Source organism: Ochotona curzoniae, unplaced genomic scaffold (genome assembly GCF_017591425.1).
Source record: "Ochotona curzoniae isolate NIBS_2020 unplaced genomic scaffold, NIBS_Ocur_1.0 contig_873, whole genome shotgun sequence".
NCBI classification, from domain to species: Eukaryota; Metazoa; Chordata; class Mammalia; order Lagomorpha; family Ochotonidae; genus Ochotona; species Ochotona curzoniae.
The window spans coordinates 8,396-22,777 of NW_024466597.1; the positions used below are offsets into that span (position 1 = coordinate 8,396).

The 14,382-nt window shown below is 42.7% G+C and overlaps 1 protein-coding gene across 1 annotated transcript; it reads left to right on the top strand.

Annotated features, from left to right (window-relative positions):
* The first annotated feature begins 2,920 nt into the window (after positions 1–2,920).
* Positions 2,921–6,699, top strand: LOC121164596 (G-protein coupled receptor family C group 5 member B-like). Its single transcript, XM_040992729.1, is given in 4 exon segments — positions 2,921–3,737; positions 3,740–4,219; positions 4,316–4,407; positions 5,433–6,699. Coding segments are annotated over 4 exon segments (1,497 nt in total). The 3' UTR covers positions 5,541–6,699.
* The last annotated feature ends 7,683 nt before the right edge of the window (positions 6,700–14,382 follow it).

The following is a 14,382-nucleotide window of genomic DNA, read 5'->3' on the forward strand; positions in this document are numbered from 1 at the left end:
GGACCCTGCACCCGCGTGGGAGACCTGGAAGAGGCTCCTGGCTTCAGATCGGCATAGCATTGGCCATTGCGCTCACTTGGGGAGTGAATCCTTGGACGGAAGATCTTCCTCTCTGTCTCTCCTCTCTTTATATCTGCCTTTCCAATAAGAAAATAATAAAAAGAAATCTTTTTTTAAAAAAAAGTCCATTTGGAATGTTGTCTCCCTGTCTCTTCTAAAAGTCCTTCTACCCCTTTGCCAACGTCACACCCTCCAACCTTCCTGCAGATCGCTGATGGACCTGCTTTCCTTCAGGGTCTCAAAAACAGCTGAAGGTAGCTGAGATGTTAGATGTTTGCCATCTTTAATTACACATTCCATCCTTTTCCTAGTAAAATATCTGTTTCCTCACCCCAACACAGCCCCATGTAGCCACGAGTGTTTATTGCTGTTTCACACCATGGTTACAAAGGAAGATGCAAGAATAAATGCCCCGGCAAATGGTTCCCTCTTGTGGGCAGTATTTGACTTCATGACAGATTCACCATTCTGGCATGGAGGATGGATGGGACCAGAGAAGCGATAATTCTCATCACTGGTAGTTTCCTCCTACTTGAGTTGTGACTGTACCTGCAGGTTCAGATTCCATGATGAAAGGGTTGAATTCTTAGAATGAGGTGTTTGTTGAATTCATCCAGTTTTGCCCAAGTAGTTTCTTCAGCGTGTTCAACTTACTGACAAAAAATACCTATATTTCCAAAGATATTGCTTTTAAAAATTCTTATTCATTGGGATATTTCTTTGGATGGAATTTGTAATTGTTACTGGTTTTGAATTACTTCTCTTTCTAGTATTTCATTGCACACATTATGACACCTGCAGTAATTGTAATACCTGTACACTTGATGTAATATGTAATAATTACTGTAAAAATGTAATCTCTAGAGTTAAGGTCTCTTTTACCTTCAGGGGTAATGAGAGTTAGACTGAATTTGTAATTTCTTTGAAGAAACAGAATACAAACATAAGATAAAGTTTTAGCTTTTTAATTAATTTTTTCTTCCAGTATTGTAAAATTTGTGATTTCAGTCCTAAAAAATCAACTGAAGAAAAAGAATCCATCTACTGTTTTTTACTCTCTAATGCACTTCAGCAAGAACACAGGAAGGCTTGGTCCGGATGACAGCTTCCTGCCTAATTCCGAATAGTGGAAGAGAGGGATATTCTGGCTAGTCAGTCACCTCAGTTGTAAGAATCCAAGGAAAACAAAGCAAATGCCCTTATTTTTCTGGGACAAAAACAGTAGAATGCTTCATGGTGTTCTTAATAAAACATGACTTGATTGAAAAGATAGCTGCTGCTGTCGGTATTGAGTTGTTCTGTATCTTGAACAATATCTATATAACGTGCACTAGTGATGTTGTAATGATTACATGTTTTCAGCTGTGACTTCTCCACTGGGAAATTGATACTCTTGGTAGTTAGCTACATCTCTACACAGGTATAGTCAGGAGACTTACCTGTGGCCTGGGCCTTACTCCGTTGACTACTGGTATTACTGAGTTTTCATTTTGACACATGCATAGTGGTAGGGTAGACCTCCAGTACAATCCATGTGCATTCTCATCAGTTGCAGGTATTGTTGTTAAGCTTCACAATGAAAAAGAAAATACTTCAAAGTTGTTTGAAATGGCTCATGCTTCCGATACCTTCAAGTACTTACAAAGCAAGAGATTCACTTGACCTGGTCAAGCACCTTTTGATAATGCTAGTATTTCAATTGAATCATACTAGGTAGTGAAAATTTTTTGAAAAATATTTCTTTTAATTGGAAAGTCAGATACACAGAGAGGAAAATCTTCCATCTGCTGATTAACTCCCCAAGCTGCCTCAACGGCTGCAGCTGAGCCAATCCAAAGCCAGGAGCCAGGAACCTCTTCCAGGTTTTCCACGTGGGTGCAGGGTCCCAAGGCTTTGGGCTTTCCTGGACTGCTTTCCCAGGCCACAAGCAGGGAGCTGGATGGGAAGCAGGGCCGCCGGGATTAGAACCAGCACCCACATGGGATCCTGATGCTTGCAAGACAAGGACTTTAGCCGCTAGGCTGCCGTGCTGGGCCCAGTTAGTGAACTTTGTAACAGCAGGTACCCTGTGGATCATGAGTTTTCCCATTGTCATTTAAGACTCAAACAATCTGATGACAATCAGAAAGTCTGCTTTGGTCTGGAGTTCAGGGGACTCGCTCTTCTGTAAATGAAAAGACAGTGGAGCATCTTTTGTTCACAAAATGGACATTAATCTGATTTTTTTGTTTACAAGCCTTCACAGCAAGTCTGTCCTCAGGTCTTACTGCTGGTGAGTTGTAGCAGTTTTCAACATGAGGCAGCATCATGATTCTGTTTCACTGGACACTAAAAGCACAAAAGTAGAAAAGCAATCACCCATATTTTATTTTCTTTAAGATAAAGTTAAAGATCCTGTTTGTCCATTCATAGAATGAAGTATCTTTTAATAGAAATTTGAATATATTAGCATTTTAACATAAAAAACAAAAAATTTATATTACTAAAAAAAACTCTTTATATTAAATAATTTTTTTAAATTAAAAGTCTTAACATTAGTCTTACCCATTTCTTGATCTCTCTTAATTTATCCATAAGAATCAAGCAGTCTTACTCCCAGATGCCTTAAAAAAGATCTAGAGCCAAAAATCATGGTTTCTAGATTAGGCTTCAAAATATCTAATGATTGAATAGATGGTTTAACAAATATTCTACTACCCTAGAGTTACTTAATTCAACTATTAAAAAAGTGGAGAACTATGGTGAGTCATATGAAATTGCACTTTTGTAGGTTAAAAAAATACAATAAAGTGTCAGCAGTTTCATAATGTTTAACTTAATACTTCCTGACTCATTAGCCACTTTTGTATCTTCTTAGGAAATGAGATTGTTTTTTGTGTTTTTTAAAAATGGGCGGGCGGCCAGGGGACGCCTCAGGCGGCTCGGAGGGCCGGGCAGTGAGGCGGGAGCGGCTGGCGGAGGAGCCGCGCTGCAGGGATGTGACTGGACCCGGGCCAGCAGGAGCGCCGGCGCGCTGCGGAGCCGCTGGGGTCGCACGTTCCTGGCGTCAGGAAGAAAGATGAGGACCCACCAGGTGCTCGCCTGCCTCCTGCTCCTGATGGCCACCTCTGTGGCCTCGGAAAATGCCAGCACATCCCGGGGCTGCGGGCTGGACCTTCTCCCTCAGTATGTGTCCCTGTGTGACCTGGATGCTGTCTGGGGCATCGTGGTGGAGGCAGTGGCCGGGGCGGGTGCCCTGATCACACTGCTCCTGATGTTCATCCTGATGGTGCGGCTGCCGTGCGTCCGGGACAAGGAGAAGAGGAAGCCGGCTTGCCTGCTGTTTCTCTTCCTCCTGGGCACCCTGGGCCTCTTCGGACTGACCTTCGCCTTTATCATCCGCATGGACGAGACTATCTGCTCCGTGCGCCGCTTCCTCTGGGGCGTGCTGTTCGCCCTGTGCTTCTCCTGCCTGCTCAGCCTGACATGGCACGTGCGGAGGCTGGTACGCCAGGGCTCGAGCCCGGCAGGGTGGCAGCTGGTGAGCCTGGCGCTGTGCCTGATGATGGTGCAGGTCATCATCGCCACTGAGTGGCTGGTGCTGACTGTGCTGCGGGACACGAAGCCGTCCTGTGCATACGAGCCCATGGACTTCGTCACGGCCCTCATTTACGACATGGTGCTGCTGGCCGCGGCCCTGGGCAGTCCCTCTTCACGCTGTGTGGCAAGTTCCACCGGTGGAAGCTCAATGGGGCCTTCCTCCTCATCACCTCCTTCCTCTCAGTGCTCATCTGGGTGGCCTGGATGTCCATGTACCTCCTTGGCAACACCATGCTGCACCAGGAAGAGGCCTGGAACGATCCGACCTTGGCCATCACACTGGTGGCCAGCGGCTGGATCTTTGTCGTCTTCCATGACATCCCTGAGGTCCACTGCACCCTCCTGCCACCCCTGCAGGAAAACCCACCCAACTATTTTGACACAGCACACTCAAGGATGCGACAGACAGCATTCGATGACATGCACCTGCCACGCACATATATGGAGAACAAAGCCTTCTCAATGGACGAGCAAAGCTCAGCTCGCCGTTCAGCAAGATTTTCCAATGGCAGCTTGGGGAAAAAGCACAGTGGCAGCATAGGGAAGAAACGCAGTGGCAGCTTGGGGAGGAAGACCAGCAGCGGCAGCAGCAGCGTGGGCAAGAAGCACGCTGGCGGGGAGGGTGGCGGTGGTGGCGGAGGCAGTGGCGGCGACGTGGGCAAGAAGCATGGCGCAGGCTTGGGGCACAGACCCAGCGCTCCATTCAGAAGCAACGTGTACCAGCCGACCGAGATGGCCGTGGTCCTCAACGGGGGCACTATCCCCACCGCTCCGCCATCTCACACTGGAAGACACCACTGGTGAAAGACTTTTTAAGTTCCAGAGAAAAAGCATCTCTCTGACCCGTGTTACTCCCTTGGCACTCAGGTGGGAGGCCACCAGCCCGAAGCCCCATCCAGGGGGCAGGCTAGAAAGTTGGGTGGGAAGCAGCAGGATGATGTTATTTGAATGACATCACACCTTGGAGCCTCTCAGGGCTTGTCCTCTACAGTGGCACTGACTTCCCGGGTCTTCTCTGTTGACCTTGGGAGAGCTGGCAGGTGGAGTGGGTCAGGTGAGAGCTTGCTTCCGGAGGAGGCAATGAGGGAGGGAACATACATTTCTGCCCTGGTTTTCTACCAAGTCCATTGTTTCTGCCTTGGTTTCCATCCATCCTCAGCAAGTCATTCCTTTGCTCCTTGGCCTCACCCACATCTCAGCTGTTCAGAGCCCCTCACCTCCACCCCCTTAACACCGTGTTCTTGGCACTGTTTGGCCAGCATAATTGCCAGCAGAAGACACGGAAGGTAGTGGTGGGGGTGGGTTCTTTGGCATAGGCCTGATGGTGGCTGCGTTGCTTTCTCTAAGTAAGCCTTTAACCCTTCAAGACACTGAGAAAGGGGAGTGTCAGTGGAGGAGGTATGAACCCAGCCATCCAAGCTGGGCATGATTTAATAAGCCTGATTTTTCTCAGCCCCCATCCTTACTATTCCCCCTCTACCCCACCGCCCTCTGTACTCCTATCTGTGGAGAACACTGGGGGTGGGGGCAACACGACCAGACAGACCACCCCAGGGGGACCCTCCCTTTTGTTTCCCACCATGAAGGGCACCGGACCACCACCTCACCCAGAGCGTGTGCTTGCTTTCTAGACAATTTGTGTCCCACCCTCTACTCTGGGCTACTGAGCTGGGGGTCATCCTGGAGGGGAAGGCAGGGGGGCAGGGTGGGTGCATGCAGACAGACCCCAGGCGCGCTGCCCTGCCTGGGTCCAGTCTGGTAAGAGACGACAGCCTTGCGCCTTCTCATGCCAGGACGTGACTGCCCACCCCCGCACTCTGGAGTCCTTTGGAGTGACTTGGTGTGCAGGAGCCCCCGCCCTCCCCACTCCTGCAGAAGGGAGCAGTTCACCCGGTCGTTAACTCTAAGTTCTGTGTTGTCCACATGTTGAAGGTGCGAAGAGCATAAATGGTAGGAGGAGAGACAACCTCATCTCCCTCCCACCACTCCACCTCCACCCCATAGAAACAACCACCATGGAGGACTGGCAAGCTCCCTGCATAAGGAGACACTTAAAAAACAAAAATCTGGTAGGTTATTGCACTTTGGGGGTTTGTTTTATTTTGGTGTCAAGGTCAAGACCAGGCTGAACGCCTTCAGCATAGTTGGAGGAGAGTTACTGGGGCAGGCAGGCAAAGGCAGGAGGGACAAAGGGGGAAGATGGCTGTTTGTCCAAGGACTTCACCCCAAGCCCACCAGGAACAGCTGTGCCATGGGACTGTGGCTATCCTGCAGTCCCCCACCTCTACCCGCTCCATGTGGAGCAAGGTCTAAGTACAAAGTTCAAAGGCACCTCTGGTGTGACAGGGAGAAAAGCCCCCAGGAAAAGCGCTTCTGTGATCAGAACCGCTTGTTGTAAGCACAAATCTTTTCATGCCTGGTTATTAGAATCGCTTTGGGACTCAGCCGCTGCTGTTAACCTGCTTCTCCTAGAGAACTTGTTCATCCACCCAGCCTTGATCTCTGTCTGCCGGAGAGGGAGGGCGAGGAATGGGGGGAACCAGCACCAAGAAGCTTATAGACTGGGAAGTTGGGAGTGGCTCCAGGAGCCTGGAGAGGCTGGGAGCTGGGCACGTGCAGGGCTTTTTGGGTTTTTGTTTTTGTTTTGCTTTGGTAGCACAATTGCCCGCTGCAAGCCTGAAGTGCAGCTTGGTTGGCTGAGGCTGTGTTGAAGGTCTCATGCTGCACCCCAAGCAGCACAGGGAGCAATGGTGGCTTTTATAATCCAATGATGCGATGAATCTACCAGCTTCTGGGCACGCTTTTGGCAGGTGCTTTTTATTAATTAAGAAAGAGCAAAGGCTTGGGTTTTTTGGATAGATAATATATATTAATTAAATGTATTAACGTGTGTTTTATAAATCTTCCCCCGGCTGACTGGCCTACTTCTCCAAAACAAAAAATCTCGTTCAATGTCAAGACAATCCACCTGTACTCTACATGACTATATGTAAATGTTGCAGATTTGAAGAGTTCTAAAGCATGGGCAGATAGGTTTTATTTTCCAGATGCTGCTCTTAACATGAAAATAAAGGCTTTACAATTTAAAAAAAAAATGAAATGACATCAAAGGGTAGCATTGTGGCATAGTGATTAAAAGCTGCTGCTTGTGATGCCAGCATTCTATAAGGGTGCTGGTTCGTGCCCTGGCCGTTTTGCTTCTGAGCCAGCTACCTGCTGATGGCCTTGGAAAAGCAGCAGAAATGACCCAAGTGTGTGGGCCCATTGCTTCCCAGGTGAGATCTCTGGAGGAAGCTGCTAATTCGTGACTTTGGCTTGGCCCAGTCTTTGGCCTTTGCAGCCAGGCTAGCGAGTGAACCAATGAATGAAGATGTCTTTCTCTCCCCCCTTCCCTGTGACCTTGGTTTCTTATTAATGAATAAATAAATAAATATAGTTTTAAAGGGAGCTAAATCATTTGATTGTATCTTAACTATGGCAGTGCAAGTAAGAAAAGCCAAAAATACTAGGACCTGAAAAATAAGACTTTCATTAATTGTGTCTATTTTATCAGCCACCAAATGGCATATTTATGGGTTCACAAAGTTTCTACATTGTCAAATATCTACCTGATTACAGATTCTCTACTATGTACTTTTGATGAGGATTGCATATCAACGTCACGTTTTGTTTGATAAAACTCTTCACGAGACTCCGTGAGATTTTCTTGTGCAGGGAAGACCATCCTAAGGGTTGGAGTAGATTGCACTGGCTAAAGCCTGTGAAATCCTACGTGATTGCCACCTGTTATCTTTGGCCTAGTTCGCAGTGCTTGAGTTTGTAGAAGAAACTGACAGACTAATGATGAGATCCATAACATTTTCTAGGTACCAGGAATTTGATGAGAGGCATAATAATCTACAGGACTAAGTCTTTTTTGGGTTATATTTTTGAATATCATCACTGCCAATAGATGTACTGATTCTAATAAGCATTTTAAAGCTGTATTTGCAATTGTATTGTATATTTTCAGGATGGACTGACCATACCTAGGAATACCTAGGAATTTAGATTTATCAGCTTTTAAGGGTATAGCCTCCCCGGGGACTCATACTTTATAAAAGTATTGTGGCCACTGCTTCCTCACACATTTTAGATATTTGATAATAGTTATATGAATACTGGTTATCTGAAAGGGACTAAGTATTACCAGAATATTAAATCAGAAATGAATCTTATTCCCTATTTTTGCTCACGTTTTCTTACTAAATCACATATCTTGTGATTGAATCTTCATTATGCAGCCAAATATTTTGATGTTTTGCTGTTTTTTTTTAAATTCTAATCAGCATTGAGAATGTTACTCATTTCAGATGTTGGGGTGAAAAAATCATTGGGGAAAATGGGAACTTAGTGATACTCCTTTGGTGAGGACCGAGTCTCCTGGATGTGGGGATGCAGTCAGCCCCTAGTAAAGCTATGATGTTCTCCAAACATACAAAACATAGGAGTAGTTAATTGCATTTTTTTTCTCTGGAGTTTCAAGAATAGTACAACCTGGGAATACACACTGTCCTCAGAAGATGAGAAATGATTGCTGTGTGTGTAATTCATACATTTCTTATTTTTCAAACTCTCTACCTAAACGTTTATATTAAAACCTCAGAAACAGCACCCTTCAGTTAATAAACACACGTATGTATCGTTTTATTTTTTTAAAGAAAAGACAACAAAAGAAGAATGTTTATGCCAATTTGCAAGACTTATTTTACAACAAAATAGCAGTTCTCAAACTAAATTTGGAGTTTCAGGCAAACAGTTTGTGAAATAGCCAAAATAATAAATTCCCCGGGATTAAGAAGAGCTTGGCGACCTCCAGGTGTATTGAACCCTCTGAAAAGCTGGAATTTGGCTGCAAAAGTCGAAGCAGGGCAGCTCTCTTAGCATTTGGCTCATTACAGTAGCTTCTTTGGGAGGGGGTGGCAACAAATGGGAATATTTTTTAGAGTTGTAAAGGGTACGTAAGAAACTAAACTTTCCTCTTCTTTGATTACCTGATGGAAAGGGTTAAATGTTCTATGTAGAACACTGAAGTTTTATTATATAAGATGACCTTAGGAACTGTCATTTCCCTTGAATTTATACAAAGAATGCAAAGTCAAGGTTTTCTAGGTTACACTTCTTTTTTCAACCCTTTGTCCTGTCAGCTCAGTCCTTGATATCTTCATCTGCCGACATGCCCAGATGTGCAGTGAATGTTGATTTGAGCTGGCCCCTCAACCCCTCCCTGCTGGTGTCATTAAAACCAGGGAGGCAGCGGCTCCCCTGGCATCTTTGGCACGGCTTGGCTTTACACTGCGGACTAAATTATTGATGAAGAGCACTTGTGTCGCAGTGTGTTTTACCCACCTTTAAATGAAACTGCGGATTGAGCTGTCACTGCCCCCTCACTCCCTGCGACTTCTACATGACATTTATGATGTGGTTCAGATTGCACTGAAGCAATTAATTTCCAGTACAGTCTGCACTCAGAATGAAGAGCCCTGAACATTAGTGAGGGCTGGTTTCTCAATAAACACACGACACACTCATCGATACCATATACAAAAGGAAAACACCAAAATACAAGAAAAGAGGTCTCTGGAATTTGTGGTCCTTTCCTGCCCTTCAGACTGAGTTCCGGATTCTGAGTCTTTAGGTTATGTGGTTAGCTCTCCCAGTGTTATTCAGAGAAGGGTGAACTTGCCTTCCCAGTACATATTTTATAGAAACCTACCAAAATGTTTACAAGATCTTCTTGGCTACAATATATGTTTATTCTAGTTGAAGCCCCTTGTCTGTTTTTGTTGGTTTGTTTGTTTTTGCCAATATCATATTTTTTGGTATTCACATTCAGTTTTTTTTTTTAAGATTTATTTTTATTATTTTTTTCATTGGAAAGGCGGATATACAGAGAGGAGAGACAGAGAGGAAGATCTTCCATCCAAGGATTCACTCCCCAAGTGAGCGCAACGGGCCGATACTATGCCAATCCGAAGCCAGGAGCTTTTTCCGGGTCTCCCACGCGGGTGCAGGGTCCCAAAGCCTTGGGCCGTCCTCGACTGCTTTCCCAGGCCACAGGCAGGGAGCTGGAAGGGAAGCGGGGCTGCCGGGATTAGAACTGGCGCCCATATGGGATCCCGGGCGTGCAAGGTGAGGACCTTTAACCACTTGCGCCACCGCACTGGGCCCCACATTCAGTTTTTTAAGGGATTATTTGACCCTGATTTATTTTTAATTCAGTGAATGAATCAAGCAGCATGTTGTGCATATATGTGTGTTTGTGTATATGTATGCTTCAGTGGGTGTGCATGTCTGTGCACAGGTATAGGTGAGCGGATTGTTTGCATGGAACTCAATATGCACTTCCAAATATGTGAAATTTAGGGTTTTATCTGTAATAAAAGAATTTTCTTATCTGTTGCTGTTTAAGAATTATCAAATTATATTCATAACTTGGGAAATAATAGTCTTAATTATAAAATATTTTTAAAGACTTTTGTTTTTGTATCTGTGAGAATATGAGATATCAAGTTAGGCTATTTATAGTATTTGAAGGATTCTCAAAAAGAATTTAAAGAATATATTTAAAATATTTGTAACTAGGCATAAATTATTCTCTTGGATATCTAGTTCCCTTTCCCTCTTGTTGGCAATATTAATTTCTGTGGTCAACTTTCTTTTTAACAAATATTTATTTATTTAGGCCTAGCACAATGACTCAGTAGCTAAATCCTTGCCTTGCATGCACTGGGATTCCATATGGGTGCTGGTTCATGTCCCAGCTGCTCCACTTCTCATCCAGCTCCCAGCCTGTGGCCTGGGAAAGCAATAGAGACCGGCCCAATGGTTTGGGATCCTGCACCCGTGTGGGAGACCCAGAAGACTCCTGTGATTCCTGGCTTTGGATTGGCTCAACTCTGTGCATTGTGGCCACTTGGGGGGTGAAACAGCAGACAGATTTTTCTCTCTATCTCTCCTTCTCTCTGTAAATCTGCATTTCCAATTAAAATAAATACATCTTTTAAAAACCCCCACAAATATAATTTTTTTTGAAAAATCATGATATATTGAGATTGGGAGAGACAGAGAAAAATCTTTGAGCTGCTGCTTAACTCTCCAAATGGTCTCAGCACTGGGAGGCTGTGCTAGGCTGAACCCAGATAACAGAAACCCATTTAGGTCTCCGAAGAGGTGAGAGGGGCTCAGCACTTGAACCATTTTCCATTGCTTTCCCAGGCACATTGGCAGGGAGCTGCATGGAAACTGGAGCAGCTGGGACTTAAACCCTCTGTCATGTCACATGGAATGTCAGCATCAAAGGTGGCAGTTTAACCTACTGTGCCACAAAAGCAGTCTCATATATCCTGTTTTCCCAAACTGCCTCATGCTGAGCAAGAGTGTATCCAGAATTAAAGAGTCCTAATTTTCAATCTTGTTTTCATTTGAATTCCATTGCTTCTAAGCCTACAATGTGTAGTTGCTGTGTTGTGAAGTGCTTCTTGGAGACAGCCACATCCTTGTGTTTTGCAGAGGTAGGGAGCAAGGCATTAGAAAGAGAACCAGTGAGAAACTTAAGAGAGGATCCGGGAAATAGCTTCTGTACTTGGAGACTCTTGACGGAATAGATGACGTGTCAGTCAGGTTGTATCATCACACCTTGTGAGACTCTAACCATTGATGAAGGGTGTTTTACATGCCATTATACGTTTTCATTTGTTTCCTCCCTAAAGTGCACACACAGTTCTGTATTTGATAAACAAAGAATGGAGAATGTTTTCTGTATTTTCTGATCTCAGATATGATGTTCTCTAGCTCTGTTGAAATCCAGACAGATGGAAGATGAAATTGTTCCTCTTAGGATTCTGAATGTGATCTCATTCTTCTTTATCTTTAAAGCTATTGATGATACCAAATCATTCTTTCTTACACGTCAGGAGATTATGATTCAACAGGATGGATTTTAGGTAAAGAACTTCATCCTACTTGTGCCTCAAATAATTTGTCGATTTAAAAAAAAGATAAGAATATAGTCTGTTTTTGGTATACCATATATATCAACAGATATATTTAAAAATAAGAATAATCTGCATAACTTTTGGTCAAGATGCTTTGGGCATGTTTGTGTGTATACTCTGTGTTCATATAGAAACAAGTTGATGACAGTAATTATATTTGGAAATATCTTGGAATAATTCACACCCTCATTGATTCAAAAGGCATGAAGAAACATTTTGAGGAATCAGGAAAGAAAATTTTAAGTATTATCTACTTATAAAATGATAATGTATTTTTAAAGCACTTATTCCACTTATTATCCTGCATATATTATTCCCTTTACTACTTAACAATGTTTTTGTTGAGACAATCTTGTCATTCTCATTTGACAGGAAATGAAACCAAACCAAGAATTAAAGATGTTGTCTTCTACCTAAGATCATAGAGAGAGTTGGGGACTAAATTAAGACTGTATGTCTTCTCGACATAAATCTTCATCTAAATCCCAACCCTTGATTGATCTAGTACAATAAATTCTTTATATTTCTTTCAAGATTCATGTATACATGTTATCATGGTAGGTCTGCATTACTCTATTAACTTTCGATTTCTTGGGTTCTCAATATGTACAGAAAAATAATGAGTTCAGCTGGTTGTCACAGGTTCTGTAACAGGATAATATTAGTGTTTTACTAATCAGTACATGGATTTATAAACTGCACAGCTCGTGCTTCCATGTGTTATAGTTTATTCATGTGGGTAAAATGAAAATAAAAGTTTGTAAGCTTATACTACATGGTTAATTATGCAAATAACTATAATCAAATCTCACTGTTACTTAATATCCCAACAGCTTTTTTCCCTCTCACTTTCCGTATAGTAGTACCTACATTTCCAATAGGCTGTAAAAATTAAGAGAGTGCTGTTTCCCTGCATTGAATTGTCTCCATACATTCATGCTGTAATTCTTTGACTTCTTTTGGATCACAGTGACAGGTGCTTGTTCCTGAAGTTGTCTAAAAGGGATTTCATGATGACTTTGGGCCACTCAATGAAGCAACTTCTGATCAGCCATGCAGCTGTGAATCGAATGCTTTTTCACTGAATTGAAATTATTAATACAATGAATAAGGGAATATGTTTGTTATGGACCAAAAACCTCATTGTATGTTCTAAGAAATGTAATACTGTGGGTGAGGGGATCTATTGGATCTGTTGCATGTGACAGTGTGGTTAGTACAAAGAGATGCAATCTGAGTTTAAGGATGTGAAGCCAATCAGATATGTTCTACCCTCTTGTTTTAGGACCCTGAGTAAGTTAGGTAGCATCTGTAACCATTTCACCATCTATAAAATGGTGATCACTTCATCTGACATTACCTCTTCTCAGTTATTCCTTACAAAAAGAGGTAAAATGTATTTTAGTGAGATATTGCTAGGTAAATATTAGATTATTCAAAATAATCATGACACCATTACTAGAACTTTTGTATATGCTGTTTATGATATATTTATTGAATATATCAAAAGATAACAGATCTATACTATTTATGATTATGTTTGTACCATAACAGAAAATCCAAATGGTACTAACCCAACTTAGATGGAATTTATATGAAAGAACAAAGGCAGTACTACGAGGTAGGTAGGATTTTCATCCTGTGTTCAGGGACCCAGCCTCCTATGTGCTGTGCTAGCTTTGATTCGAATGTTCAATCCTCAGTGCCACCTATTAACATGAAGTTGTCAAAGAACCACCTACTATGCCTGCATTCCAGGTAGGTGGTAGGTAAAATGGTGGACATAGAACCTAAGAAAAAGACTATGAAAGGAAAAATTAAAAAAGAAGAACACTTTGTAAATCATTTTCTTAGCACATTATTCTAGGTTTGCTGATTTTATATAATTTATTTTGAGGCTGTGTAGTGTTTTGTTAAGCCAGGTGTATTACTGGAGTTCTCTAGGGAAAGAAATCACGGATATTGTGTAGCAACCAGTGCCCTCTGCCTTGAGATTACATACAATTTGCATTTTCTTTATTATAAACTGTGGACAATTCAAGGAATAAAATTATTTAGCATAATTTTGATTATGAAAAATTTATCCATAATTTTAGCCTATTAATCATCCTGTCCTAAGAATTTCAAAGTTGGATTTTTTTAAGAGTTACCAGCTGTAAATTTACCAAGAATGCTTAATTTTGAAAAATTGCACATTTTTTTGTTGTGTTACAATTGTGTTTAAATTGGAGTAACAAACAGGTCCTAGTGAGTAAGAGTGGTCCCTTTAGTTTTTCAGAAAATGATACAGATATTTAAGAAAAATAACATTTCATATTTACAGTTCTAGGTTCTTTTATCAGTTAAGAAGTTTTATTGTTGCTAGTAACTTTACCTGAAGTTTAGATAACATATTTCTCAAAGTGGTTGCAGAAACTTTTAGAATTTCTATTAAATAAAACAAGTTCCATAAAGAAAATGAGGACAATGCTTAGTATAAAAATAATTATGCATAGCAATAGCTTTATTGTGTCGGAGTTAAAATAGCTTTTTTGAGTAAGTATTGAAACGCTTCATAAAGAGAGTTGGTTGACAATGATTCAGAGAGCCAGGCCGCTCGGCTTCCCGGCTCGGGAGTCTCTCCGGACGGACGGGCCAGAAGTCGTCCCCCTGCAATGGAGCGCTGCAGCCCGCTCCCCGCCCGGCTGCCCCACGTCGCGCGGGGACG